The 25,861-nt window shown below is 48.9% G+C and overlaps 2 protein-coding genes across 2 annotated transcripts in view; one reads left to right on the top strand and one right to left on the bottom strand.

The window, feature by feature from the left end:
* CIT (citron rho-interacting serine/threonine kinase) overlaps positions 1–25,861 on the bottom strand; it is a 211,089-nt gene that overhangs the window by 94,192 nt on the left and 91,036 nt on the right. The window lies entirely within an intron of this gene.
* On the top strand, positions 2,785–24,533 carry BICDL1 (BICD family like cargo adaptor 1; the record flags this gene model as incomplete). Its single annotated transcript, XM_081966534.1, has 9 exons — positions 2,785–3,414; positions 8,533–8,748; positions 12,733–12,849; positions 14,197–14,208; positions 19,066–19,212; positions 20,397–20,576; positions 21,590–21,808; positions 23,453–23,596; positions 24,399–24,533. The coding sequence occupies exons 1-9, from the start codon at positions 2,908–2,910 to the stop codon at positions 24,531–24,533; spliced, it is 1,677 nt and encodes a 558-aa protein (XP_081822660.1). The 5' UTR covers positions 2,785–2,907.

Below are 25,861 nucleotides of genomic sequence, written 5' to 3'. Positions count from 1 at the left end.
GAAGGCAGGACAAGCAACCGATGGAAACTAACCAAGGAAAGAAGCAACTTAGAACTAAGGAGAAATTTCCTGACAGTGAGAACCATTAACCAGTGGAACAACTGGCCTCCAGAAGTTGTGAATACTCCAACACTGGAGGTTTTTAAGAAAAGATTGGGCAATCATTTGTCTGAAGCGCAGTAGGGTTTCCTGCCCAAACAGAGGGTTGGACTAGAAGACCGCCAAGGTCCCTTCCAACTCTGTCATTCTATTTGTGACCTGCAGTCCTAGATTTTCCTTTTTCTTATCATGCCTGACTCCCTCCAGCTGTTCACGATCAGCCCCAGCTAGCTGGGAAAGTCGGGATTCAGACAGATTATAGCCATTCAGATTGGCTAGATCACAGAATACGGCTCAACGGTCTGTTTACCCCCCCCCTAATTTATTCCCTACGCATCCTCCATTAAAAAAAGCCTATGGATTTGGACCCGAGCAATCTTTGGCTCAGTGGCTAAGATGCTGAGCTTGTCAATCAGAAAGTTTGATGGTTCGAATCCCTAGCGCCGCGTAACGGAGTGAGCTCCCGTGACTTGTCCCAGCTCCTGCCAACCTAGCAGTTCGAAAGCACGTAAAAAATGCAAGTAGAAAAATAGGGACCACCTTTGGTGGGAAGGGAACAGCGTTCCGAGCGCCTTCGGCGTTGAGTCATGCCAGCCACATGACCACGGAGACGTCTTCGGACAGCTCTGGCTCTTCGGCTTTGGAATGGAGATGAGCACCGCCCCCTAGAGCTGGGAACAACGAGCACATATCTGCGAGGGGAACCTTTACCTTTAATCTTTGGCTCCGCTTCTCCCAAGCACAGTGAAGCGAAGCGGGCGCGATAATGCATAAAAGACTTCAAAGCAATCCTTCCATTTTCCCTTGCCGATGGCAATTGGGATAATTACATCCGGAGGACAATGACAGATTGTTCGGGACTGCAGATTAATGGGGAGATTGTGCAGTAAACAAAACATTGGCTTCCCCGGAGCGAGGGTGTGTGAAGGGAGCTGCGGGGAGGCCGAGGCGCTGAGCGACGTGACCCAGTGCGGGGGGGGGGACCACTAAGAACTGGCACAGTGGCGGGAGTCGCATACTTCCCAGCCATCGTTGTGTGAATTGTGCGCTCCTTCTCCTGCAGCTCAGGCTGAGGAATCTAGGGCAAAGTTTTGTTCGGGGTGGATTAAACCTCTCGATCCGTAATCCCTTTGTGCGCTAGGCTCTGGAAAGAGATTTCAAGATAGACTATTCAGTGGATCTGGGTAATCAGGCCAGAAGGATTACAGTGAAATCTTCCAGAATGGGACACTTTCTATTAGGGTTATGTATGTATGTATGTATGTATGTATGTATGTATGTATGTATGTGTGATGTATGTATGTATGTATGTATGTATGATGTATGTATATATGTATGATGTATGTGTGTGTGTGTGTGTGTGTGTGTGTGTGTGTGTGTGTTGTATTTGTACTGATAAATAAATAAAGGGAGACTAGTATAGATCTATTTCAAGCTATTTAGCTCTCATCAGCTAGCCATACCCTTACTGGGATTAGAACCTGGGCTGTATTACATATTAGGCAGATGTATTAGCCACTAAGCCACAGGCTCTCCTCCTTATCAGCTGAGCCAGGGAAATAGGTATGTATTTGTGTTACAACCCCTGGTCTCCCTTTATTTATTTATCAGCACAAATACAACACAAACATAGCAAAGGCAACATTAAAAATAAAAATATGGTTTTCTGCCTGGATGGTCTTCTGTAATGAGCCGAAGGACAGAAAGGGGGAGTAGTGAGCTCCCTCCCATATTGGGGCATACCAGGGCTTGTAACACAAATACACACACACACACACACACACACACACACACACATACATATATATAAAAAATCTTCTGGAATAGAAGCACTAGCCATTGTACAATGGGGAAGAGGGCCAGGGGAAGGGTTGTGGGGAGGGCATCACACCTTCCCTTTTGTAATTTCATCACAACATCACACATATTTTGGATCCTGGTGGGCCTGCCTTCAAATTGTTGAAGTCTACACATCTTAAAACACGGTGGCTGGGGAATCCTGGGAGTTGGAGTCTACGGATCTTAAAATATGCTGGCTGGGGAATTCTGGGAGTCGAAGCCCACCCCTCTGAAAGTTGGCCCACCTGGTGAGAAACCCTGGTCTTCCTTCCTTGCCCTTCCATGGCCTTTCCCACCGCGACCCCCGCTTTCCTTCTCGCCCCAAAGAACAGCCGGGACCGGGCCAGCCCTCCGCCCCGCAACAGGCGAGGCCCAACCGGGAACGGGCGGCGGGGAGGCGGGGGGTGGGAGATTAAGCTGAGTCGCAGCACCTGTGGGCGGGGCCATGGAGACACCCGTCTCGGCCAATCCGAGCCGCCGGCCGAACAGGTGCTTGCTGGCGTCACGGGGCTGGAAGGGGGAGGGGGGAGGTTGAGGAGGGAGAGGGGGGATCCGGCCTCCCCTCCGCCGCCGCCGCCACCGGTGGCTTCGCCAGCCTTCCGCGCGATGCTCGGCCGGGGCGATGGGGCTCGGCGCGCGGGGCTGCCAAGCGGGGCCGCCGGCAGGAGCAGCAGCAGCGACCCCAGACCCATTCCCGGCCCCCGCAGCAGCATCAACAGCGACGCCCCACTCGGCTCCAACGCCGGCCGGGCGCCCGGCTCGCCTTGAGAGCGCCGGGCTGCGGAGGCGGCTGCTCCAGCGGGTGGAGTAAGCGCGGTCCCCACCCTCCCGCTTGCCCTTGCGCGTTTTCTCCCCCCAACCCGGGGCCCGAGCGAGGAGCGGGAGGAGAGCGGCCAGAGGGCGTCCCGTGGCGGGCTCCGGGCTCCCTCCTCGGCCGCCGCTGCGCCTGGAGTGGCCCGGGGCCCGGCCATGTCCTCCTCCTGCTTGTCCGCAGCTCTTTCAGCACCATCCGAGCTGGACAGCGCCTGCCGCATGGAGAACGGCGCGAGAACAGCCGGCGCAGCCCAGCCGCCTACAACGGCGGAGAAAGACGCGGTTTTGGGCTCGGTCGCTTTGCCTGCTTCTCTCCTTCCTCCGGCGGCTGCTGCTGCTGCTTCTCCTCCTCCTCCTCCTCCTCCGCCTTCTGCGGCGGCGGCGGCTCCGTCTCCTTCGGCCGTGGGCGGCGAGCTGGCCCTGGCCCTGGAGGAGGAGCTGGCCATGCTGGCTTCGGCCGGGGAAGGCCCCGCGGAGAGCGAGCCGCCCGGAGGCCCCGCGGCGGCGTCCCCAGCCGAGCCGGAGGTGTTGCTGTCGCAGATGAGGCAGAAGGAGAAGGACTTGGTGTTGGCCGCTCGGTTGGGAAAAGCCTTGCTGGAGCGCAACGAGGACATGAGCCGCCAGTACGAGCGGATGTACAAGGAATTGACCGACAAGCTGGAGGTGAGAGAATGAGAGAGAGAGAGAGAGAGAGAGAGAGAGAGAGAGAGAGAGAGAGAGAGAGAGAGAGAGAGAGAGAGAGGAAGGGAGGGTGTGTGAGAATGCGAGAGAGGGAGGGAGGGGAAGAGAGAGAGAGAATAAGAGAGAGAAAGAGAGAGGGACAGAGGGAGAGTGTGTGTGAGAGAGAGAGAATGAGGGAGAGGGAGAGGGGAAGAGAGAGGGAATGAGAGAAAGAGAGAGGGAGGGAGGGAGAGAGAGAATGAGAGAGAGAAAGAGGGAGAGAGTGTCTGTGTGTGTATGTGAGAATGAGAGAGAGAGGGAGGGAAGGGGGGGAAGAGAAAGAGAGAGAGAAAGAGAGAGAGGGAGGACCATTTTGGGGCAGGGCGAGGCTCGAAGGCCAGGGTGGTGACTCAGGATTCAGCTGTTCTGGAGAATAGGCCGCTTTTCCCCTTTTGGAGATGCCCCGAGGTGGGTCGACCCCTGACCATGTGCAGAGAGCATCTCTCCAGGGGTTGAGGGCCCCCCTCCCCTGCCTCTCTACCTGGGCCACATTCCATCACACACACACACACAGAGACTGTTTTTCTTTCGGCTTTAGAGCAGCCCCTTCCTGCGGGGAGGGGGGGAGTTGGGGGGAAGTAGTGGGGGGGAGTTGTGGGGGGGTTGGGACTACAGCTCCCAGAATTCGTAGCCATGTTTCCCAGCGGAGAGGGGAGGGGGGTGTCATGGGACATGATGTCCAGAGCATCATGGTTGAGGGAAGCTGGGTTGGCATCTTGGAAACCTTGATTTAAGGGAGGGGGGAAAGAGCCTCAAAAGGGTTGAGAGGGGGGGGTCCCCTGGCCGGCAAACCAGGATTGTTGGAATGTCACATGCAGGAAAGCAGAGGAGGAAGAAGGAAAATACATTTTGGAAGTAGCCACAGGCCCTTGAGGCTCCAAGTCTTCTCCGGTGTGTTGAGAGCAGAGTTCCTCAAGGTCCCAGCTGGTTGAGGATTATGGGAGTTGTAATCCTTTCATGGGAAAGGACACCAGACTATTTAAGGTGACGCTGGTTACATAAAAGGGCCCAAAGGTTCCTTATATACAGTATACCTTATATTTATCCAACTGTTCCAAACCAACTTTCCTGGTTTTGTAAAGGATATTGAAACGAGGCTAAAACAAGATTGGGTTGATTTCTGCTTGAACTCCAGGCCTTTTTTGTTAAACTACGAAAGATGGTTTAGCTTGGGGCTCAGGCGGCTCTCCTCACCGATGAAATGAACCCCACCCTAGTGGGTCATTAACCTGGGTTCTCAACTGAGGGAGTTGGGCGCCTCCACACCCAGCCAACAAACGAACGCAAAGCCCATTTCAGTCTTGGTTAAGCTTCTTGACTGTGGAATTGTTGAGCTGGCCTTGACTGGTTGACTTCTGTCCAGTTAGAAATAGGACTCTCTACCCCTTCGATGGTGGGTCAGTACTGGTTTCTCCTTCACTTCGCATTCACTCTTCTGGGGCTTTCCTCCTTGGGTGTTCAAGAGATTAGATCCCAGGTCAAAGTTTGAAACTTTGGGGACCTGGGACACCTCCCCAATTTAACAGATTAACAGTTGGAAGGGACCTTGTAGGTCATCTAGTCCAACTCTCCCGCTCAAGCAGGAGACCCTACACTCTTTCTGACAAATGGCAGCCCAGTCTCTTCTTGAAAGCCTCCAGGGATGAAGCTCCCACCACTTCCGAAGGCAACTTCTATTCCATCAGTTGATTGTTCTCACTCTCAGAAAGTTCCTCCTTGTTTCTAGGTTGAATCTCTCCTTGGTCACTTTCCATCCATTATTCCTTGTCTGGCCTTCGGGTGCTTTGGAGAATAGCTTGACTCCTCTCCTCTCTGGGGCAGCCCCTCAAATATTGAAGCCCTCAGTCCACATGATAAAGACAGACAGGGCTAACAAACAATATTCTTCCATCGTTCAGGCTGGAAACTTCAACAACCCTGTTAGGACAGGCTAAAATTCAAATTTCAACCCTACTAGATATAATACTGATTTAACGGATTGCCATTTGGTAATCTGAAAAATTGGTGGCTGAAAATATTTGTTTTTATTTATTTATTTTTTTATTTCTTAGATTTTTAGACCGCCCCCTCTCCCAACAAGGGACTCGGGGCGGTGTACAGTCAATGCAAATAAAATACAATCATAACAATGAAATACATTTAAAATACATTTGGAGGGGGAGATAGACTGTACAAGAAATAAATTATTCTAAAACCCTAAAAACATCCCAATTAAAACCCGAAACCCAATTAAAATAAATCCCCGGGAGGTAAAACTAAGAAAGTGCCAGGCCAGCTGATTGAAATAGGTGAGTCTTTAACTTTTGACGGAAGGAGCGGAGGTCGGTGGTAGTTCGAATGTCAGGGGGGAGATCATTCCAGAGGGTTGGGCCCATCACAGAGAAGGACCTACTCCTAGGTGTCGCCCGTTGGCATTGCCTAGCGGACGGCACCAGGAGGAGCCCCTCCCTGTGTGAGCGGATAGGTCGCTCACCTTAAAATTTGATTTTAAGATTAATAAAGCTGCTCAACTCCAACAGAGCAGTTCTGGGTGGAAAACTGAGCAATTAAAACTGGGTTTAGCTGGATTAAGTAAGTGATTCGATCCACAGCTTTTACTCAGTATATTGTGCTGTGAGTTAATGTTATGTGTGAACGCAGCCCTAACGACATCGAAGACAGGATACATGGCTTATCGTAGGCCAGTTTGGGTTCCTCACGAATCATAAGGTACAACACTTAATGATAGTCATAGGATGCAAATAAGCAATCAGGAAACAATCAATATCAATATAAATCGTGAGGATACAAGCAACCAAGTTAAAGTGCTGCAGTCATAAGTGGGAGTAGGTGAACGGGCTCCAGCTGTTCTTCTGCCTCACTGATGTCTGACTCTGAAGGCAGCTGATAACTGGCATACGGCCCTGGCCCCCTCTCTGCCTCCGACACGGAGCCCTCATCGGAGCCTTCCCCAGACTCCAGGACTGGCCCAGGTTCCTCCCCAACCTCCTCACTGTTTGAATCTACTGCCAGCTCTGTTGGCCGCTGGAGGGCCTCTACAATTACATCCAAAAACAACAACTTATCCTTTGTGCAACTTTTAATCCAAGCCAGAGAATTTTGGGGATACAATACAATACAATAGCACGGATGGAAGGGACCTTGGAGGTCTTCTAGTCCAACCCCCTGCCTAGGCAGGAAACCCTATACCGTTTCAGACAAATGGCTATCCAACATCTTCTTAAAGACTTCCAGTGTTGGGGCATTCACAACTTCTGGAGACAACTTCTGTTCCACTGATTCATTGTTCTGACTGTCAGGAAATTTCTCCTCAGTTCTAAGTTGCTTCTTTCCTTGATTAGTTTCCACCCATTGCTTCTTCTCCTGCCCTCAGGTGCCTTGGAAAATAGTTTGACTCCCTCTTCTTTGTGGCAGCCCCTGAGATATTAGAACACAGCTTCTTTTCATTAAACTAGACATACCCAGTTCCTGCAACCGTTCTTTATGTGTTTTAGCCTCCAGTCCCCTAATCCTCTTTGTTGCTCTTCTCTGCACTCTTTCTAGAGTCTCCACATCTTTTCTACATCGTGGTGACCAAACCTGAATGCAGGATTCCAAGTGTGGCCTTACCAAGGCATTATAAAGGGGCATTAACACTTCACGTGATCTTGATTCTATCCCTTGGATCCTTGGAGGCTATCTAGCCCGACCCTTTCTTAGCATAGAGATGCCCAAAGAGCTTTGATACTCCTCCATACCGAACGAGCTTCTTTCTGCAATCGATTGCAGAACTTCTCTTCAAATTCCAATTTTCTGTTTTCTATCCGCCTAGCCTGTTCATTCTGTTGCAAGAACTCAAAATGTACTTTATTCCCAAGGTTCCATCTGTCCATCTGAAACTGGGTCCTTCTGCTTACTCAACCCCCAATTCGATCCGATTTATATAAACTGGGCTTAATTCCTTTCCTGCCTAGAACCGGGTTTTTTGGCTTCGTCAACCTCCTTTGACCTCCGGCTGGAATGCTTTTAGGAAAACAGGAAGCCGTTGAGAAAATACATTTTGGCATTCAAAAGCAACCAAGCATTCCATAAAACAGAAATTTGCGCTGATCTCTTTGCAAAAGCAGCCAACGGGGGGTGATGGGGGTGGGTGGGTGGGGGTTTCTCCACTTTTCTAAGCCCAGGAACAAAGCTCCCCAAACAGATTTGCAATTCGGGACCAGACAACGCGGCAACAGGCTGCAATGAAAATTCTCTGCCCTTCAAAAGAAAACTGTTTTTTTTTTAAAGGCAGTTTTAAAAACACGGGTGTCCAGTTTATTTGCCCTTGAGGTAACGTAACGCTGTCACGTTAAAGAAAAAATCTACGTATGTATCTGTATTGTTTTTATAAATAGCTCATATGGGGAATACAGATCGTTCTTAACTTTTAATGGCTGGATGCCTTTCCTGTCACCAGAGTTTCGTACAGCAGATATATTCTTAGCGTGCCCAGAGAGAGAAATATCTGCCTCTACCTAGGATCGAACTCACAGCCTCCTGATTGTGAGGAGAGAGCTCTGCCTCTAGGCCACCCCACCACCACTCCTGATGTCATTTCATAATGACTCCTAATCATCATCTTCATTTAATGACCCCATAACCCAGGGGTGTCCAAACTTGGGAACTTTAAGACTTGTGGACTTCAACTCCCAGAATTCCCCAGCCAGCATGGCTGGCTGGGGAATTCTGGGAGTTGAAGTCCACAAGTCTTAAAGTTCCCAAGTTTGGACACCACTGCCATAATCCTTTATGGGGTGGAGTCTGGGCAACTGAATGGAGCTAGCAGAGTGTTTTACTGGCCGGATGCCCTTTTCTGTCGCCAATGCGGAGTTTTGTTCTCATTGTGCCTAGAGAGAGAAATATCTGCCCCTACCTAGGATTGAACTCACAGCCTCCTGTTTGTGAGGTGAGAGCTCCGCCCTTAGGCCACTGCACCACTCATCCTGCAGATGTCATCCTCTTGGGCAGGAGGTTGGCCTCCGTTCGTTATCCCATCCTATCCATTCCATTCCTCATCCTATTCTTTCCTTTCCGATGCAGCACCTGGAACAAGAGAAACACGAGCTGAGGAGGCGCTTCGAGAACAAGGAAGGCGAGTGGGAAGGCCGGGTCTCCGAGCTGGAGAGCGACGTCAAGCAGCTGCAGGATGAGCTGGAGAAACAGCAGGTTTACCTGCGGGACGCTGACCGGGAGAAGACGCGGGCGGTCCAGGAACTATCTGAACAGAACCAAAGACTTTTGGACCAGCTCAGCAAGGTGAAGGAGGCTACCTTGGTTTGTGGGGGAGGGGAAGGACAGTTGCTGTTGACGTGGCGGCCTCTGTTGCAGTTGTTGTGGTCTCCTTTGCCCCTTAACGTCATACACGGTGGCGCAGTGGTTAGAATGCGGTACTGCAGCTAATTCTGCTGACTGCTGGCTGCCAGAAATTTGGCCGTTTGTGTTGTGGCCCTCCGGAGGCCAGTGGAGCTGGCAGCACAGTTGGACAGTGAGGAGGGTTGGGGAGGAAAAGGGGCCAGTCCTGGGAGCTGAGGAAAGCTCAGACGAGGGCTCTGCGTCGGAGGCAGAGAGGGAGCTAGACAGCAGTGAGGCAGAGGAACAGCTGGAGCCTGTTCCCAGTGTGCGCATGAGCAGAGCTGCCAGAAGACAAGAACAACTAAGAAAGCAGGGTCGACTTGGGAGTAAAGCCACACCTTGGAGGTGGTTGGCCCCTCCCGTAGGAAACAAAAGAGGAGCGAATGGGGAGGGGGCTTTTGCAGGAAACAACTTGTTCCTTCGGTCCGGAAAGGTCTGTTTGTGATTGGGAGAGACTCTGCACCAAGTTTTGCTTTGCCCTGTGTTTGGAAACTAATTATCTGGCAGCTCTCCAAGCGAGATAAGGTGCGTGTGGATAAACATTCCTTGGAAAGACTGTTTGCTAAAGTCTTGCTGACTGTGAATGAAAGGAATTCACAGCCATGGAAATGAAAGAGGTTTTGTCGGGACCAAGACTCTGCTTCTTGCTTCCTAAGGAAGCCTGGGTCAGAACGGTTCGGGTCTCACCGGCTCAAGGTTGACTCAGCCTTCCGTCCTTCCGAGGTGGGTAAAACGAGGATCCGGATTGTTGGGGGGCAATATGCTGACTCTGTAAACTGCTTAGAGAGGGGTGTAAAAGCACCGTGAAGTGGTCTATAAGTCTAATTTCTATTGCTATTAAGAGCTGTGGTGGCGCAGTGGTTAGAATGAAGAATGGCCGGCTAATTCTGCCGACCGCCAGCAGTTCAATCTTGACCAGCTCAAGGTTGACTCAGCCTTCCGTCCTTCTGAGGTCAGGAAAATGAGGGCCCAGATTGTTGGGGGCAATGTGCTGACTTTGTAAAACGCTTAGAGAGGGCTGTGAAGCACCACGAAGCGGTATATAAGCGCTGTTGCTATTATAATCCTAACCACTTGTAGAGGACTCGGATAGGGAAAGCTGGTTGGGATGAAATACTGCTCCCAGGTTACTCCAAGTCCTTTTTTTCTCTAGATTGCCCGTACCCCAAATCCTGCAACCCTTCTTTGTATGCTTTCCCATTCCAGGCCTTTGATCACCTTAGCTGCTCTTCTTGGCAGACTTTTCCAAAGTCTCGGCATCTTTTTTGTAACGTGGGAACCAAAACTGGATGCCGTATTCCAGATGCGGCCTTACTAAGGCTTTTATAAAGCGATACTCAACGTGATTTTGGCTCTGTGCCTCTGTCGTCAAACCTAGCGTGCTTCTGTTCCCTCGGCCTCAGTGCTTCCCCAATGCTGGCTAGATGTCGTGCCTCCTGTCCTCCCCCCCCCCGCTTCCTCCCCCCCACACACACACACATTCGGTGCATCAGAACAGCTCAGATTCGTGCCGGGGCACGCCAGAGACGATCAATCCCAGCCAACGTCAAGAGACCAGTGGCTGCTCAAAAGCCCTCCGTCACCAGTTGCTAGGCGACCGTATATCATTGTCTCCCAGGCAGCTGCTGTTGCCATGGTAACCCGGTGGTGGTTCCTGATCTTTTGGGGAGGTTTTTTTTGGGGGGGGATTTCCGCTGTACCGTTCCGGCGAGCCCCGGGGATAATGAGGGAGACACGAAGATGACGTCTGACGTGATAGGGACTTTTGTGAAAGAGTCTCCTTCTTTGTAGCATCTTCCCTGCTAATAAAACGCAGCTGGACACAATGGCAGGATGCTAATCTTCCGGACCCAGGTAGTCCTCGACTGCATCGGAGGCAGAGAGGAGGTCAGGGCCATCTGGGAGTTATGTGCTGCCTCCGGAGTCGGACATCAGCGAGGCAGAAGAACAAGGGGAGCCTGTTCCCAGTGCGTGCATGCACAGAGCTGCCAGAAGGCAAGAACAGTTAAGACAAAAGGGGCAACTCGGGAATAAGACTTGGAGATGATTGTCCCCTCCCATAAGACATAAAAGAGGAGCAAACGGACGTGAGCCTTTGCAGGAAGCAACTTGGTTCTTTGTGGTCGGTTTAAACTCTGAAGCTCCGTTTTGACTCTGTGCTCCGTGTGGCCTTGTAAAGCTAATTGCCAATTAGGTCTCTGGCAGCGTTTCAAGGGAGATAAAGTTGAGTGCTTATCAGCCTTACCCTGAAAGACTGTGGCAGACTTCTGCCGGACTCTTCACAAACTCTTTGGGACTTCATTACGGGCTGTGAATGGACCTGAGTCACAGCCGTTGAAATGAAAAGAGGGTTTGGAGGACTAAGCGTGTGATTTTTACTGTCTCAGGAAGCCTAAGGTCAGAACATTAGTAGAAGGCCAAGTTCCATCAACATGATGAACCAGTTGAGACCTGCCTTTTTAAGTCCCTGGAGGAGATTGAAGACAAGTTCATCCAATCTCAGTCTCGTTTTCTTTTCTCTCTTTCGGGAAGTCGCTTGCCCTCAACCGCCTGGTAAACAGGGAAGTGTGCAGGAGTCCAAATCCTGAAACCCATATATTTTGACCGATCGGGTTATTCACGGCTGATTAATTCTTGATTAATTGTTGGTGAGATCTAAGCAGGGGGTTGGATTAGAAGACCTCCAAGGTCCCTTCCAACTCTGTTATTCTGTTCTCTCCTGCCTTGAATGAAAAGTTAGAAGTTCGTCTGATCGTCTCACATTAGCCTGGCAGAGAGAAATGCATCTGATGTTTTATTCCTATCCTTTCTTGTTTATTCCTACCCCCTCAAGATATAGATGGATCTTGACAGACTTGAACATTGGGTCCTACCTAACAAAATGACATTCAGGGTTGAGAAAAAGTAAAGTTTTACTTTGAAGCAAGAAAAACCAAATGCATAACTGTAGAATAGGTGGTTCCTGGCCCAACAATAGTAAGTCCTAGTGGATGGTCACTTAAATATGAGCCAGTCCGTCTTCCTTCCTTCCTTCCTTCCTTCCTTCCTTCCTTCCTTCCTTCCTTCCTTCCTTCCTAAACTCCAGACCTTCCTTCCTTCTCTTTTTCCCTTTCCTTTTCCCATCTCATTCCTTCCTTCCTTGGTTCCTTATTTCCTTCCTTCCTTCCTTCCTTATTTCCTTCCTAAACTCCAGACGATCCTTCCTTTTCTTTTTCCCTTTCTCTTTCCCATCTCGTTCCTTCCTTCCTTCCTTGGTTCCTTATTTCCTTCCTAAACTCCAGACCATCCTTCCTTCCCTTTTCCCTTTGCTTTTTCCCATCTTCCTTCCTTCCTTCCTTCCTTCCTTCCTTCCTTCCTTCCTTCCTTCCTTCCTTCCTTCCTTCCCTCCTTCCTTCCTCCTTTTCCTAGGCCAGTGATGGCTAACCTGTTGGTCCTCGTGTGCCAAAAGCACCCACCCTGCGCGTGCCCCTCCCATGCATGCTCATGTGACACCCCCCACTTCCCCCCCACTCATGCACCCCACCCCCTTTGCCCATCTTTGGCTTCCAGGTTGGCTCCAAAAATGCATTGCAAGGGCCCCCTGCGCCTGTGCGGTAGAGAGCCAAAGAAAAGCTGGCCGGCAGGATGTGCGCATACATGCGCGGTGGAGCTGGGCTGAGGCGACACCAGGCATGCCCGCAGAGTGGGCTCTGTGTGCCACCTGTTCGCCATCATGGTCCTAGGCCATCCTCTCTGGATTTCCCGCTGATTTCTCGTCCAAATATTAACCCCATCCAACCCAACTCAGTTTTTCCAACATCAGCCAAGGTTGATTAGTGCTATGAGCCAACGACAGGCGTGGCTCCCTCAAAACGTCAATTAAAATCACGGTGTCTTCTTACATTGCAGGCGTCGGAAGTGGAACGAAAGCTTTCCACACAGGTTCATGTCCTCCAAGAGGACTTCAGGGAGAAGAGGTCATCCACCAGCCAGCACATAGTATGTCTCGAGAGCCTTCAAGCAGAGGTGAGTCCTCCAGCGTTGGGCGATCTCAGGAAATCCTACCCTACCGTGATGGAAGGGAACTTCATCGCCCCCAATTCCAAGCCAGTCCCCAAAAGTTTGGAGACCTCCAGGCGGCAGACGCTTGGTCTGAAGATGGCTTTGGAGAGGTGGGTGTAGCAGTGGTGGGTTCTAGCCGGTACGATAGTAGTCAGGAGCAGTGGCCAGTGTAGCGGTACAGTAGCACATTTGGCCCACCCGCCTGCCCGCGTTCCATACCTGTTTTTTAAGGCACATGCGCAGTGCCTGCGCGACCTCCGACGAGCAGCTGGGTGTCGCAGGGGCGGTGGAGGGCGTTTGCATGCGCAGCGCAGTCAGGCGCATGCATGGGCATGTCCGGTGCGTGCACAAATGGACCGCAAGCAGCGTACCGGTAGCGAAGGTAAAAGCAACCCACCCCTGGGGTGTAGGACAACTTGCCTTGGCCAACTTGTCATGGCTAACCCACCGTGCGACATGGTTAACTATGAATTTGATGACTGTTTCCATCCTATTCCTGCTCCAAGCACCCCAAAAAAGTTTGGGATGAAAAGCAGACATCAAAATCCTCAAAACCATTGCGGATAGCCTGTTTTCCTGAAAATAAGACCTCCCCGGATAATAAGCCCAATCGGTGCTTTGGAGTGCATGCGCTGAAATAAGCTCTACCTGAAAATATCGCAACACAGCAGCAGCCAAGAGGTGACCATGCTCGCCGCCTCCTGCGCCTCAAAAATAATAAGACCTCCCCGAAAATAAGGCCAAGCGCTTATTTCAGGGGTCAAAAGAAAATAAGACCCTGTCTTACTTTCGGGGAAACATGGTATAAGTGTTGGAAGAAATTCCCAGTTGCTTAGAAACAAGAGCATTTGGGCTAGGAGCTGGACAATTTCTCAGAATATTTGAGTTGTCCATCAGAGGTCTTTCCAGCTAAGAGGAAGACTTTAGAGTTTGTTTGTTTGTTTGTTTGTTTGTTGTTTGTTTTATTGGATTTATATGCTGCCCTTCTCCCAATGGACTCAGGGCAGCGTACAACATTAAAAAACACATATCACAAAAGTTAAAAAGAAATTAGATACATATCCAAAAAACAAACCCAATTAATGGACAATAACATTTTAAAAAATGAGATAAAATTAACAGGCCAGGCCGGCTTGCTGGAAAAGCCAACTTTTTAGGGTGCGTCGGAAGGACCGTAGAGAACGTAGTTGAGATGTTTCCCTTCCTTAAAGCTTACCAGTTGCTTGTTCCCGACCCCGCGTTTTGTTAACCCTAATTGTCCCGTTTCAACCTTCCTTCCTCCTTCCCCCCGTCTTCCTCTTCTCGGAGCAGCAAATCTTGGAAGTAAGTATGAATATTTTCACCAGGTTTGAATTGCATGTCATCAGATCCAACTTTTGCATGTCCTCTTCATCCTCTTCTGTGGCTGTCTGGCTTCTCAGCTTCTTCATGGCCTTGGTGTCTCGCTGGGGTGCCAGTAGAGTCATTCAAATGTAACACGCATGAAATAAACTCACTGTCTCTTTCTTGGGAAGCACACCATCTTGAAAAGCTCGGTTATAACCTCTGCCCAGGGGTCGGAAAACTTAAACACTAAAAGAGCCACTTCGATCTCTTTCCCACACAAAAGAAAAAAACGGGAGCCACAAAATCTAATGGGGGGTGTAAACGCTCACTAAATTGCGTGCCGGCAAGTGTCGCACATTGGCGATTCTGGCACATATTTTGAGCGACGGGTAGCTGCAGTAGAGGCATGAAAGAGCCACATGCAGCTCCAGAGCTGCAGGTTGCTGACCCCTGCCTCTGCCAGTTAGCATGTTTGATCAAGCCAAGTGGTCCATCTCATTCGTCATCTTCTGTGGTCAGTGGGAGGCTTTGAGGAATTTCCCATCAGGCTCTGCTCGCGAGAATCCTTTGGAAGTTTCCAAACTTTCCGGAGTTTTAGAATTTTAGGATGGAGAAACGAATCCATTTGGAATAGCTGGGGAGGACCTGAAGAGTCTTCTTAGAAATCTCTACTGGCAGTCCTTGAGTTATGACCATAAGGGAGCCTATCCATAATGGTCAGTGTCCAGGTTGGTGTTACGGTTTTCTTGTAGCAGTCGTTAAGTGAATTTGGAGGTCATAAGTGCGAAGGTCACAAGTATATTAAACAAACACTTTGTTATGCCAACCTATTGTTCACTTAGGGATGTGATGGCTCAGTGGCTAAGATGCTGAACTTGTCGATCAGAAAGGTAGGCAGTTCGGCAGTTCGAATCCCTAGCGCTGCGTAACGGAGTGAGCTCCCCTGACTTGTCTCAGCTTCTGCCAACCTAGCAGTTCGAAAGCATGTAAAAAATGCAAGTAGAAAAATAGGAGCCACCTTTGGTGGGAAGGTAACAGCGTTCCGTGCGCCTTAGGTGTTGAGTCATGCCGGCCACATGACCACGGAGACGTCTCCGGACAGCGCTGGCTCTTCGGCTTTGAAACAGAGATGAGCACATGCCCCCTAGAGTCGGGAACAACTAGCACGTATGTGCGAAAGGAACCTTTACCTTTACCTATCGTTCAGTTGGTGGAGTTTTGCCGAAAACCAGAAGATAGTGCTAGTTTTTGACAAAAATCATCATAACACAGAGTCACGGAATTGTGAGCCTGACTCAGAATTTCATCTCTAGGTTATAAGTCCTCTTTTTTCAGGTAGGTCATAACTTGGAACAGTGGCAAGTTGGAGGATGAGCTGCGGTTATTAAAATAATTAAAGGTGGGGCAGGATTGCATTCCGAGAGGAGTTCAATCCCCCTGTCATTTTGGTTCCCTGGGTCAAGTTGGCAAGGCAGTTGGAAAGCTCAACTCCCAAGCCATGGTCTCCAATCAATGGCGACGAATTGGCCGCGCTCTCTGGATCGAAGGAAATGCTTCTTTTCTGTAATTGAATCAGACTTGAGTCAATCGATTCGGAAATCCCAAATCGAATCGCGCCGCCAGTTTTTGCAAAACAGATTTTTCTCTTATTCACCCCAACCCCCAAGAGAGTCGCTAATTCAGCCCCCCCGGGGGCAGCTCCTGCGTAATAGGTAGTGAGAAAGGTGTCTCACTTAATCAAGCCTCGTGAAGGATCGCGTGAGGGAAATCTTTCTTAAATTCGCAAGGTGCGACGCAAGAGAAATCCAACATGGAAGACAGCAGGGCTGTCTCTGAAGTGGAGAATCTTAAAAAGTCCACGCTGAAATTGGCACATTTTTGGGCCCACTTCTCCGGCAAAAATGCATTTTTGTGCATCTTTTTAAATCAGGGGCAAACAACCGCAGCCACCAAACGTGTCTTCTTCCGGCGAATAGAACTCAAATTCTTAATGCCATGTCAGGTTCTTGAGTAAATTCCCCCGCACCGTTTTTACAAGTCTTTATCTTTTATTTTTTTTCTCCGGTGACGTAGTAGCTCAGTGGCTAAGACTCTGAGCTTGTTGAACAGAAAGTTCGGCAGTTCGGCGGTTCGAATCCCTAACGCTGCGTAACGGAGTGAGCTCCCCTGACTTATCCCAGCTTCTGCCAACCTAGAGGTTCGAAAGCACATAAAAATGCAAGTAGAAAAATAGGGACCACATTTGGTGGGAAGTGAACAGCGTTCCGTGCGCCTTCGGCGTTGAGTCATGCCGGCCACATGACCATGGAGACGTCTTCGGACAGCGCTGGCTCTTCGGCTTTGAAACGGAGATGAGCACCGCCCCCTAGAGTCAGGAACGACTAGCACATATGTGCGAGGGGAACCTTTCCCTTTTTATTTTTTCTCCCAGCTTTTCTTTTCTTGCATTATTTTTTCGTCCTCTCTTCGTTTGGGGGACTTTTGACTCCTTATCTCATTCCTGACCTGGGAACAAATATATACCTAAAAAAAAAATACTCAAGGAATTACTCACGCCTGCTTAAAGCAGACTTCACAAAATCCACAGGGGAATGTAATCCGTCACAAATCACAGCTAGACATCAGGAAAATCGGGAAGTGGGGTAAGTTTGGGCTACCCCCTTTTCTCCACCTCCCGGGACATTCCTGGTTGCGTTTCTTTCTGGAAACGGTGGTCTGTTATCTTGGCAGAGGGAGAAGGGGGAAATTCTGCTTGCCGGATGGGCGAAATGTTGTCTAGATTGCATTTCATATATTACAACAGCAGTTAAGCAATCTCAGTGTTGGAAGTAGCGCACATGGGTGTGTGAGCACATCTAGGCAGACAGATGCCTTCTGGGGGAGAGGGAATAGGGGGTTAGGGGGGCATCTGGGCAGCCAAGAAGATGGCTCCAGTGTCAGATTAAATGAGAAAGAAGGTGGGACGTGGTTCCAGCCGCCGCCATCTTGAACGGTTCAACCCCTGGTGCATACCTCTGTGCCTACACTCCCTCGTGCACACATTCGTGTATGCATGTATGTGTGAATACACGCACCCATGTATATATATATATATGCACGCACACGCTCATATGCTTTTATGTATGCATGCGTTATGGATGGGTATGCCCACATGTACATATATGCACACGTTGACATTCAAACAGGGACTTACACTTGTTCATGATATAGCTACATACACATATATGCATCTCTATATCTATTGATCTACCTCTCTATATATCTGTACATTATATCTGTCTATCTAATTATATCTATCTATCTATCTATCATCTATCATCTATCTATCATCTATCTATTTATCTCTACATTATCTATCTATCTACATTATATCTGTTTATCATCTATCATCTATCCTATCATCTATTTATCTATACATTATATCTAACTCTACATTATCTATCTATCATCTATTTATCTATCTCTACATTATATCTATCCATCTATCTATCTATCCTATCAATTACATATCAGATAATTAGGTTATCTATCTATCTGTCTGTCTATCTATCTATCCATCATCTATTTATCTACATTATATCTATTTATTTATCATCTATCATCTATCTATCATCTATTTATCTATCTTTGCATTATATCTATCATCTATCTATTTATCTATCTCTACATTATCTATCTACATTATATCTGTTTATCATCTATCATCTATCCTATCATCTATCATCTATCATCTATTTATCTATCTCTACATTATATCTATCTCTACATTATCTATCATCTATTTATCTATCTCTACATTATATCTATCTATCTCTACATTATATCTATCTATCTATCTATCTATCTATCTATCTATCTATCTATCTATCTATCTATCATCTATCTATCTATCTATCATCTATCTATCTATCTATCTATCTATCTATCTATCATCTATCTATCTATCTATCTATCTATCTATCTATCTATCTATCTATCTATCTATCATCTATCCTATCAATTACATAACAGATAATTAGGATCTATCTATCTATCTATCTATCTATCTATCTATCTATCTATCTATCTATCATCTATCTATCATCTATCCACCCATCCATACACAAATGCACTAAAACACACACACAACACATTCCCACATACACATTTATATGCAAACACACAGACAAAACTTTTGACAGTGCAGAAGAATTCTCTCCCTCCTTGGACGGAGATGGGGGGGGGGGCTTCTCTTGAGAAAACCTCCCATAGATATTTCCCCCATGACCTCATCTGGTGGGGCCAGCCTGGTCTTGTGAGGCCCCCAATGATGTTCATTTCAGGGGTTCCCCCCTCCCCTTTGTGCAGGCTGAACACAACCACAAAGGAGGACAGAAGGCAGTTAACGATTGGCCTTGTGTTTGGGGACCGATGGTGGAGAGAGGAACCGAGCAAGCGGGGCGAAGGTCCCGCTGACCTTGGGTGGAACCCAAGTTCATTCCCTAATCCCTCTGGGAATTCCAGAGAGCGGAGGAGTGACCGCTCGGCCTCCTTCCCTCCCTCCCCTTTGCTTGGCAACGCACATTCCAAGCTCACCAATTTAAATTCCTCCTCCTCTGCAAGGCCAGCTCCATAAGGGAGGGTAGGTAGGTAGGTGGGGAGGGCGAAGAGATCCGTCCTGCTTCCGTTCTCTTCCCACATTCCACTGGTCCCGTCGTCATCCGTTCCAGGCTGTGTCCACAGCGGTGGGTCTTCTTTGGGTCCTTCTCTTCTGGCCTCTCCAGAGCCCAGGTCCTTCTCTTCTCCAGGACCAGAGGGGGGGGGGACTCGCTCGGTCTTGACATCGAGACAAACCCTCCCCCCCTGCTTTTTCAGATTAAGATGCTGAGGGATCGGAAGCAGGGCCTGGAACACCGTCTCAGTGCCATGATGGAGGAGAACCACCTTCTCCAAGGGACGGTGGAGGAGCTTCAAGACCGGGTCTTAATTTTGGAAAGGCAAAGCCATGAAAAAGACACGCAGGTAAGGAACGAGAGAGCTGAAGAGCCAGAAATGCCCGAGGAGAAGACTTGACATGGGTTTTGTCGCAGGAGTTCTTAGAGGTTTTGGAGGTCCATCTTGGAGCCCCCCCCCCGCCGTGGGACCCAAGAATCAAGGGAAAGAGTAGGTTTTAGGATACGTGCAAGAGTAGGGGTCATTTTTCCTCCTAAGGAACACCTAAGTAAAGCTAAAGTAAACTAAAATTGTGGGTACTCCATCACTGGAGTTTTTAAGAAGAAACTGGACTTCCATTTTTCTGAAATGGTATGGGGCCTCCTGCTTGAGCAGCAGGTTAGACTAGAAGACCTCTAGGGTCCCTTCCAACTATTCTATTCTATTCTGTTCTATTCTATTCTATTCCATTCTCCTTCCTTCTTTCCTTATTCTATTCTATTCCATTCCATTTTCTATTCCATTCCATTCCATTCTCCTTCCTTCTTTCCTTATACTATTCTATTCCATTCCATTCTATTCTCCTTCCTTCTTTCCTTATACTATTCTATTCCATTCCATTCTTTTCTCCTTCCTTCTTTCCTTATACTATTCTATTCCATTCCATTCTATTCTCCTTCCTTCTTTCCTTATTCTATTCCATTCTATTCTCCTTCTATTCTATTATATTCTATTCCATTCCATTCTCCTTCCTTCTACTCTACTCCTCAGCCTCCTTCTGCTTCTACTTCTGTTCCGTCATATCTCCCCTCTTCCAACCCTTACAAACCCACTTGAATTTCTGGATCATCACAAGTAATGCAAGCTGATCCCGTAGATCCTGGATCTAAAGTTTTATGGATTTTTCCCAGTTGGATGGCCGAATTTCCTTCAACCCAAGACCACAGGTTTATCATCATCCCCTCCTCAAACCAGGAGGGTCCAACCCAAGACCAAAAAAATCTAATTTTCCATAGATCAATGGGCGGATGTTGAAATTCACTAGGGAAAATCCTTGGAAATGAATTGAATTCATGTGGTAGTATATGACTCACTCCACGTAAGATCACGCCGAGGTCCTGGTCCCAGCTGCTACATGGTCCTGGCCCTTTTCCTGAATAGTTCCTTGGAGATGCCCCTCAACAGCTTTTCTAGACCATGCTGGGTTGGGTCTCAATCCCTGTTGACCTCGGTTAGTTTCCTCTCTCTTTTGGCTAACTTTCCTCTCCCATCAGTTGCACCAGAGCCAGCTGGAGCTTCAAGAGGTGAGACTATCCTATCGGCAGCTGCAGGTCAAGATGGAGGAGCTGAATGAGGAACGGAGCCTCCAAGACTTCAACTCCACCAGAATGTCTTTGCTGTCGGAGATCGAACAGAGCATGGAAGCAGAGGAGTTGGAACAAGAGCGAGAACAGGTACGGGGCCCTGGAAACTGTGCCAAAGTAGGACAATTCCTTCTACCTTCTAGGGATGGCATGCCAACCATCGCCACAGCCCAGCCCAGCCCACTGCGCATGTGTGTCCGCCTCCAGCCAGCCAGCTGGTCTTCAGGTTTCTGCCGCGCATGCACGGGGGCGGAGCCTTCCCCGATCTCTACAGTCCCCACCCCCTCCGTGTGCCCTAGCTTTCTCCTGCATTTCTGCTGCCCGGACCTTCCCTGATCTCTGTAGGTTCCACCCTCCGCAGGTGCCTTTTCGTGGCAGGAATGCAGGAGGAAGCTGGGGGGAGAAACTGCAAAGATTGGGGAAGGCATGGGAGGCAGGAATGCAGGAGGAAGCTAGGATGCGCTGGGGGGAGGAACTGTGGAGATTTCGAGCCTCCACCCGTGCCCCGTTTTTGGGCCTGAAAAGCCTCCTGCACCAACTTAGAAGCCAAAACGGGGGGGGGGGGGGCATGCAACTGAATGGAGCTGAGTGTTAATTGGCCGGATGCTCTTCCTGTCGCCAGAGCAGAGTTTTGTTCAGCAGATAAATTCTCATTGTGCCCAGAGAGAGAGAGAAATACTAGCCTCTACCGGGGATCGAACCCACAGCTTCCTGATTGTGAGACGAGAGCTCCACCTCTAGGCCACTGCACCACTCAGCATTTAGGCTTAAAGCATCATTTTCTTTTAATGACCCCATACTCCCTTGTGGGGTGAAGTTTGGGCAACTGAATGAAGCTGAGTGTTGACTGGTTGGATGCCCTTCCCTGTCGCCAGTACGGAGTTTTGTTCAGCAGATAAATTCTCATTGTGCCCTGAGAGAGAAATATCTGCCTCCACCTCAGATCGAACCCACAACTTCCTGATTGTGAGGTGAGAGCTCCACCTCTAGGCCACCGCACCACTCATCCTGCAGGTGTCATCCTGGGTTTGAAATCTGTCAGATGGGTCTCGTAGTATTCCAACCCCTCCACTGTACATTTTTTTAAAATTCTGTTACCACAGTTGAGGCTGCAGCTTTGGGAGGCCTATTGCCAAGTCCGTTACTTGTGTACGCACCTCAGAGGGAACGAGAGCGCAGATTCTGCCGTCTCCACGGACTCTTCCATGGACGAGTCCTCGGAAACCTCCTCAGCCAAAGACGTTCCGGCCGGCAGCTTGAGGGCTGCACTCAGCGAATTGAAAAGACTGATCCAAAGCGTGATTGACGGCACGGATAGCCCGGTAAGCGAGGTTTGGGGGTTACCACTGTCACCCAATTAATAACAGTAGCATTTTGGCTTGTGTCTTCTTTTAATCACCCCATAATCTCTTGCGGGTTGGAGTCTTGAGCAACTGAATGGAGCTGAGTGTTGACTGGCCAGATGCCTTTCCTTATCGCCAGAGCGGAGTTTTCTTCAGAAGATAGATTCTCATTGTGCCCAGAGAGAGAAATATCAGCTTCTACCTAGGATCGAATCACAGCCTCCTGACTGTGAGGCGAGAGCTCCGCCTCTAGGCCACCGTACCACTCCACCATTTAGGCTTATATATCGCCCCCCCCCCAAATCAAGCTATGAGAACCTTCTAGAATTAATCACTGAGGTCACAACATAGGAAGACTCTAGTGTCTCTTGCTTCTTACAAACTACCAAATACCCTTTCCAAAGCTTAATAACAGGTAGCCAGCCCTCAACTTACAAGGTTTCATTTAGTGACCATTCAAGGTTACAACGTCACTGAAAAAAGCAACCTATGACAACCCTTGTGGCACTCCCTGTGACCACGTGGTCAAACCTCAAGAGGCTTGGCAACTGGCATGTACTTATGACAGTTGCAGTGGCTCTGAAGCCACGTGATCAGCCTCTGCAAGTTTAATGGGGAAGCCAGATCCACGATTCATATCCCTCGCTCCTCCCTTGGATTCTTTGTTCGAGTGGCGAGCGGTAAAGAATCAACCTTGACAGAATAGCACTAGCCCTTAGACTTATATGCCGCTTCACAGTGCTTTCCAGTCTTCTCTAAGCAGTTTACAGAGTCAGCCTTTTGCTCACAAAAATCTTGGAAGAAAGGAAGGAAGGAAGGAAGGAAGGAGGGAGGGAGGGAGGGAGGGAGGCAGGGAGGGAAGGAAGGAAGGAATAGCCCTTAGACTTATATGCTGCTTCACAGTGCTTTCCAGTCTTCTCTAAGCGGTTTACAGAGTCAGCCTCTTGCTCCCAACAATGTGGGAAGAAAGGAAGGAAGGGAGGGAGGGAGGGAGGGAGTGTGGGAGGAAGGAAGGAAGGAAGGAAGGAAGGAAGGAAGGAAGGAAGAAAGGAAGGAAAGGCAAAGCAATAGCAATAGCCCTTAGACTTATATACCACTTCACAGTGCCTTCCAGCCCTCTCTAAGCGGTTTACAGAGTCAACCTTTTGCCCCCAACCGTCTGGGTCCTCATTTGACCCACCTCGGAAGGACGGAAGACTGAGTCAACCTTGAGCTGGTCAGAATCAAACTCCTGTCAGTGGGCAGAGTTAGTTTTCAATCCTGCATTCTAACCACTGTGCACCGTGGAAAGAAGGAAGGAAGGAAGGAAAGAGAGGGAGGGATAGAGGGAAGGAAGGATGGAGGGTGGGTGGGAAGGAAGGATGGAAGGAAGAGGAAAGGGAGGGAGGAATAGAGGGAAGGAAGGATGGAAGGAAGAGGAAAGGGAGGGAGGAATAGCAATAGCACTTAGACTTATCGTATATATTGCTTCACGGTGCTTTCCTCTCTAAGCGGTTTACAGAGTTGGCATCTTATCCCCCAACCATCTGGGTCCTCATTTTACCCACCTGGGAAGGAGGGAAGGCTGAGTCCACTTTGAGCCTCTAATCTCCCTGGGTAAAAGAGTTTTCATATCTTTTTCAGGGCTCTCGGAGAAGTGATGACGATGCTTTGGAAGAACAGATCAAGCAAACGAGTGAAGATTCAAGAGTCCTGAGGGAGTTAATGGAAGGTGAACGGGGGAAACTGAGGCAGAGCCTGGAAGAGCTACAGCAGCTTCACAGCCAGGTAGGCAGGGATGGATTTGTTTTTCATTGCACACTATCTCTCTCTCTCTCTCTCTCTCTCTCTCTCTCTCTCTCTCTCTCTCATATATGGATGGGTGGGTGGGTGGGTGGGCAAACAGGTGTGCAGGCAGGCAGGCAGGCAGGCAGGCAGGCAGACAGACAGACAGACAGACAGACAGATATAGATATAGATGATATAGATAGATATAGATAGATATAGATATAGATATAGATAAATAGATAAATAGATAATAGCCAATACAACACAACACAGCCAACTCACATGACCTCAACCAAAGCCAACACAACACAATGCAGGCAACCCACATGACCTCAACCAAAGCCAACACAACACAATGCAGCCAACCCACACAACCTTAACCAAAGCCAACACAACACAATGTAGCCAACCCACACCACCTCAACCAAAGCCAACACAACACAATGTAGCCAACCCACACCACCTCAAACAAAGCCAAACCACATAACCTCAACCAAAACCAACACAACAAAATGCAGCCAACCCACAGGACCTGAACCAAAGCCAACACAACACAAAGCAGCCAACCCACATGACCTTAACCAAAGCCAACATTGCAGTATCTAAGGAAGCAGATGCTTTCTGAACATAACTTCTCCACTTGCAAAGGTTTTTTCTGGAGTTCAGCTGGTCTTCCTTGATTCATGAACTTCTGATGGACATCTCTAGATGGAATGGACCGGGGTTTTTTTGCCTCGCTATGAAACCCACAACACTGCGACGTTTATACTTCTCCCCCCCCTCCCGCCCGTGTCTTTGTCAGGTGACTCTGCTGAGCGTAGAAATGACCTCGCTGAAGGAGGAAAGAGACCGACTCCGGGGATCGGCTGAAGATAAGGAGATGAGTGAGCAGCTCTTGAAGGCCATTCGTGACCGAGATGAAGCCATTTCTAAGTAAGCTGAGAAAAGGTTTGGTCGGATGGCAAGTCCGATAGAAACCTAAATAAAATGTAAGATCCATCGCGCAGGAATTCCAGCAAGGTGACTTACGGGTTGCGTGCACCGAATCGGATAAACGGCTGCAAATGCAAATTCTGTTCTGGCAAAGTCTGAAAAAATAGAGGCATCTGGAGTAGAGGACCTTGGAAGTTGCCTCTGGCCTTATGATTCTATATTCTCTCTCTCTCCCTCTTTCTCCCTTCTCTCTCTTGTCTCCCCCTCTCCCTTTCCCTCCTTCTCTCTCTCTTTCCCTTTCTCTCTCCCTCTCTCCCATTCTTTCCTTTCTCTCCTCTCTCCCTTCTCTCCCTTTCCCTTCTCTCTCTCTTCCTCTCCCTCCTTCTCTTTCTCACTCCTTCTCACTCCTTCTCTTTCTCCCTCCCTTCTCTCCCTTTCTTTCCTCTCTCCTCTCTCCCTTCTCTCCTTTTTCCTCCTCTCTCTCTTCCTCTCCCTCCTTCTCTTTCTCCCTCCTTTTCTCTCTCCCTCTCTCTCCTTCTCTTTCTCACTCCTCTCTCCCTCTCTCTTTCTCTTTCTCCCTCCCTTTTCCTTCTCTCCCAATCTCCTTTTCCCTCCTTCTTTCTTCCTCCTTCTCTCTCCTCCTCTCCCTCCCCTCCTCCTCTCTCCCTCCCTCTCCTCTCTCCCTTTCTCTCCTCTCTCCCTTTTCCATTTTTCCTCCCTCCTCCACTCCCTTTCCCCCTTCTCTCTCCCTCCTTCTCCCTCCCTCCTTCTCTTTTCCCTCCCTCTCTCTCCCTTTCCCACCTTCCCTCATTCCCTCCCTCTCTCCCTTCCCCCCCTCTCTTTCCCACTCTCTTCCTTTCCCTTCTTCTCTCTCCCTTTCCTCCTTCTCTCCCCTTCTTTCTTCCCCCCTCTCCCTTTCCCTCCCTCCCTCCTTTATTCATTTTCTGCTCCTTTGATGATGGACCCATAACACAGGTGTGATTATCATCAGCTAAAAGTGTCTGCTTGGGGGGAAAAAAAAGACCAAACAGCCCCCTCGTTGCTACCCCTGTTGCCTGAGCAGAGAATATCGGTTGTCTATTGAGTTTCAATGCCGGAAATCCAGGAAGCTTCTGGTATTTTAGGCTCTATGTAGGTTACCGACTCTCCTGTATCCATGGAAACTGGCTTCTTAGGAAGTCCAATATTCATTCTGCAAAGGGATTTTTTAAAATGATCTTTTTTCTCATTTACAACACAGAGATATTTGCTTATTCTGAATGTGTGTGTGTGTGTATGTTCAGAATTTCATGAATGACAACCCTTCCGTGATAGAACTTCCATCTGGGTCAG

Source organism: Natrix helvetica, assembly GCF_964273705.1.
Source record: "Natrix helvetica genome assembly, chromosome: 14".
NCBI lineage: Eukaryota > Metazoa > Chordata > Lepidosauria > Squamata > Natricidae > Natrix > Natrix helvetica.
This window is presented reverse-complemented; position numbering and strand designations above follow the sequence as displayed.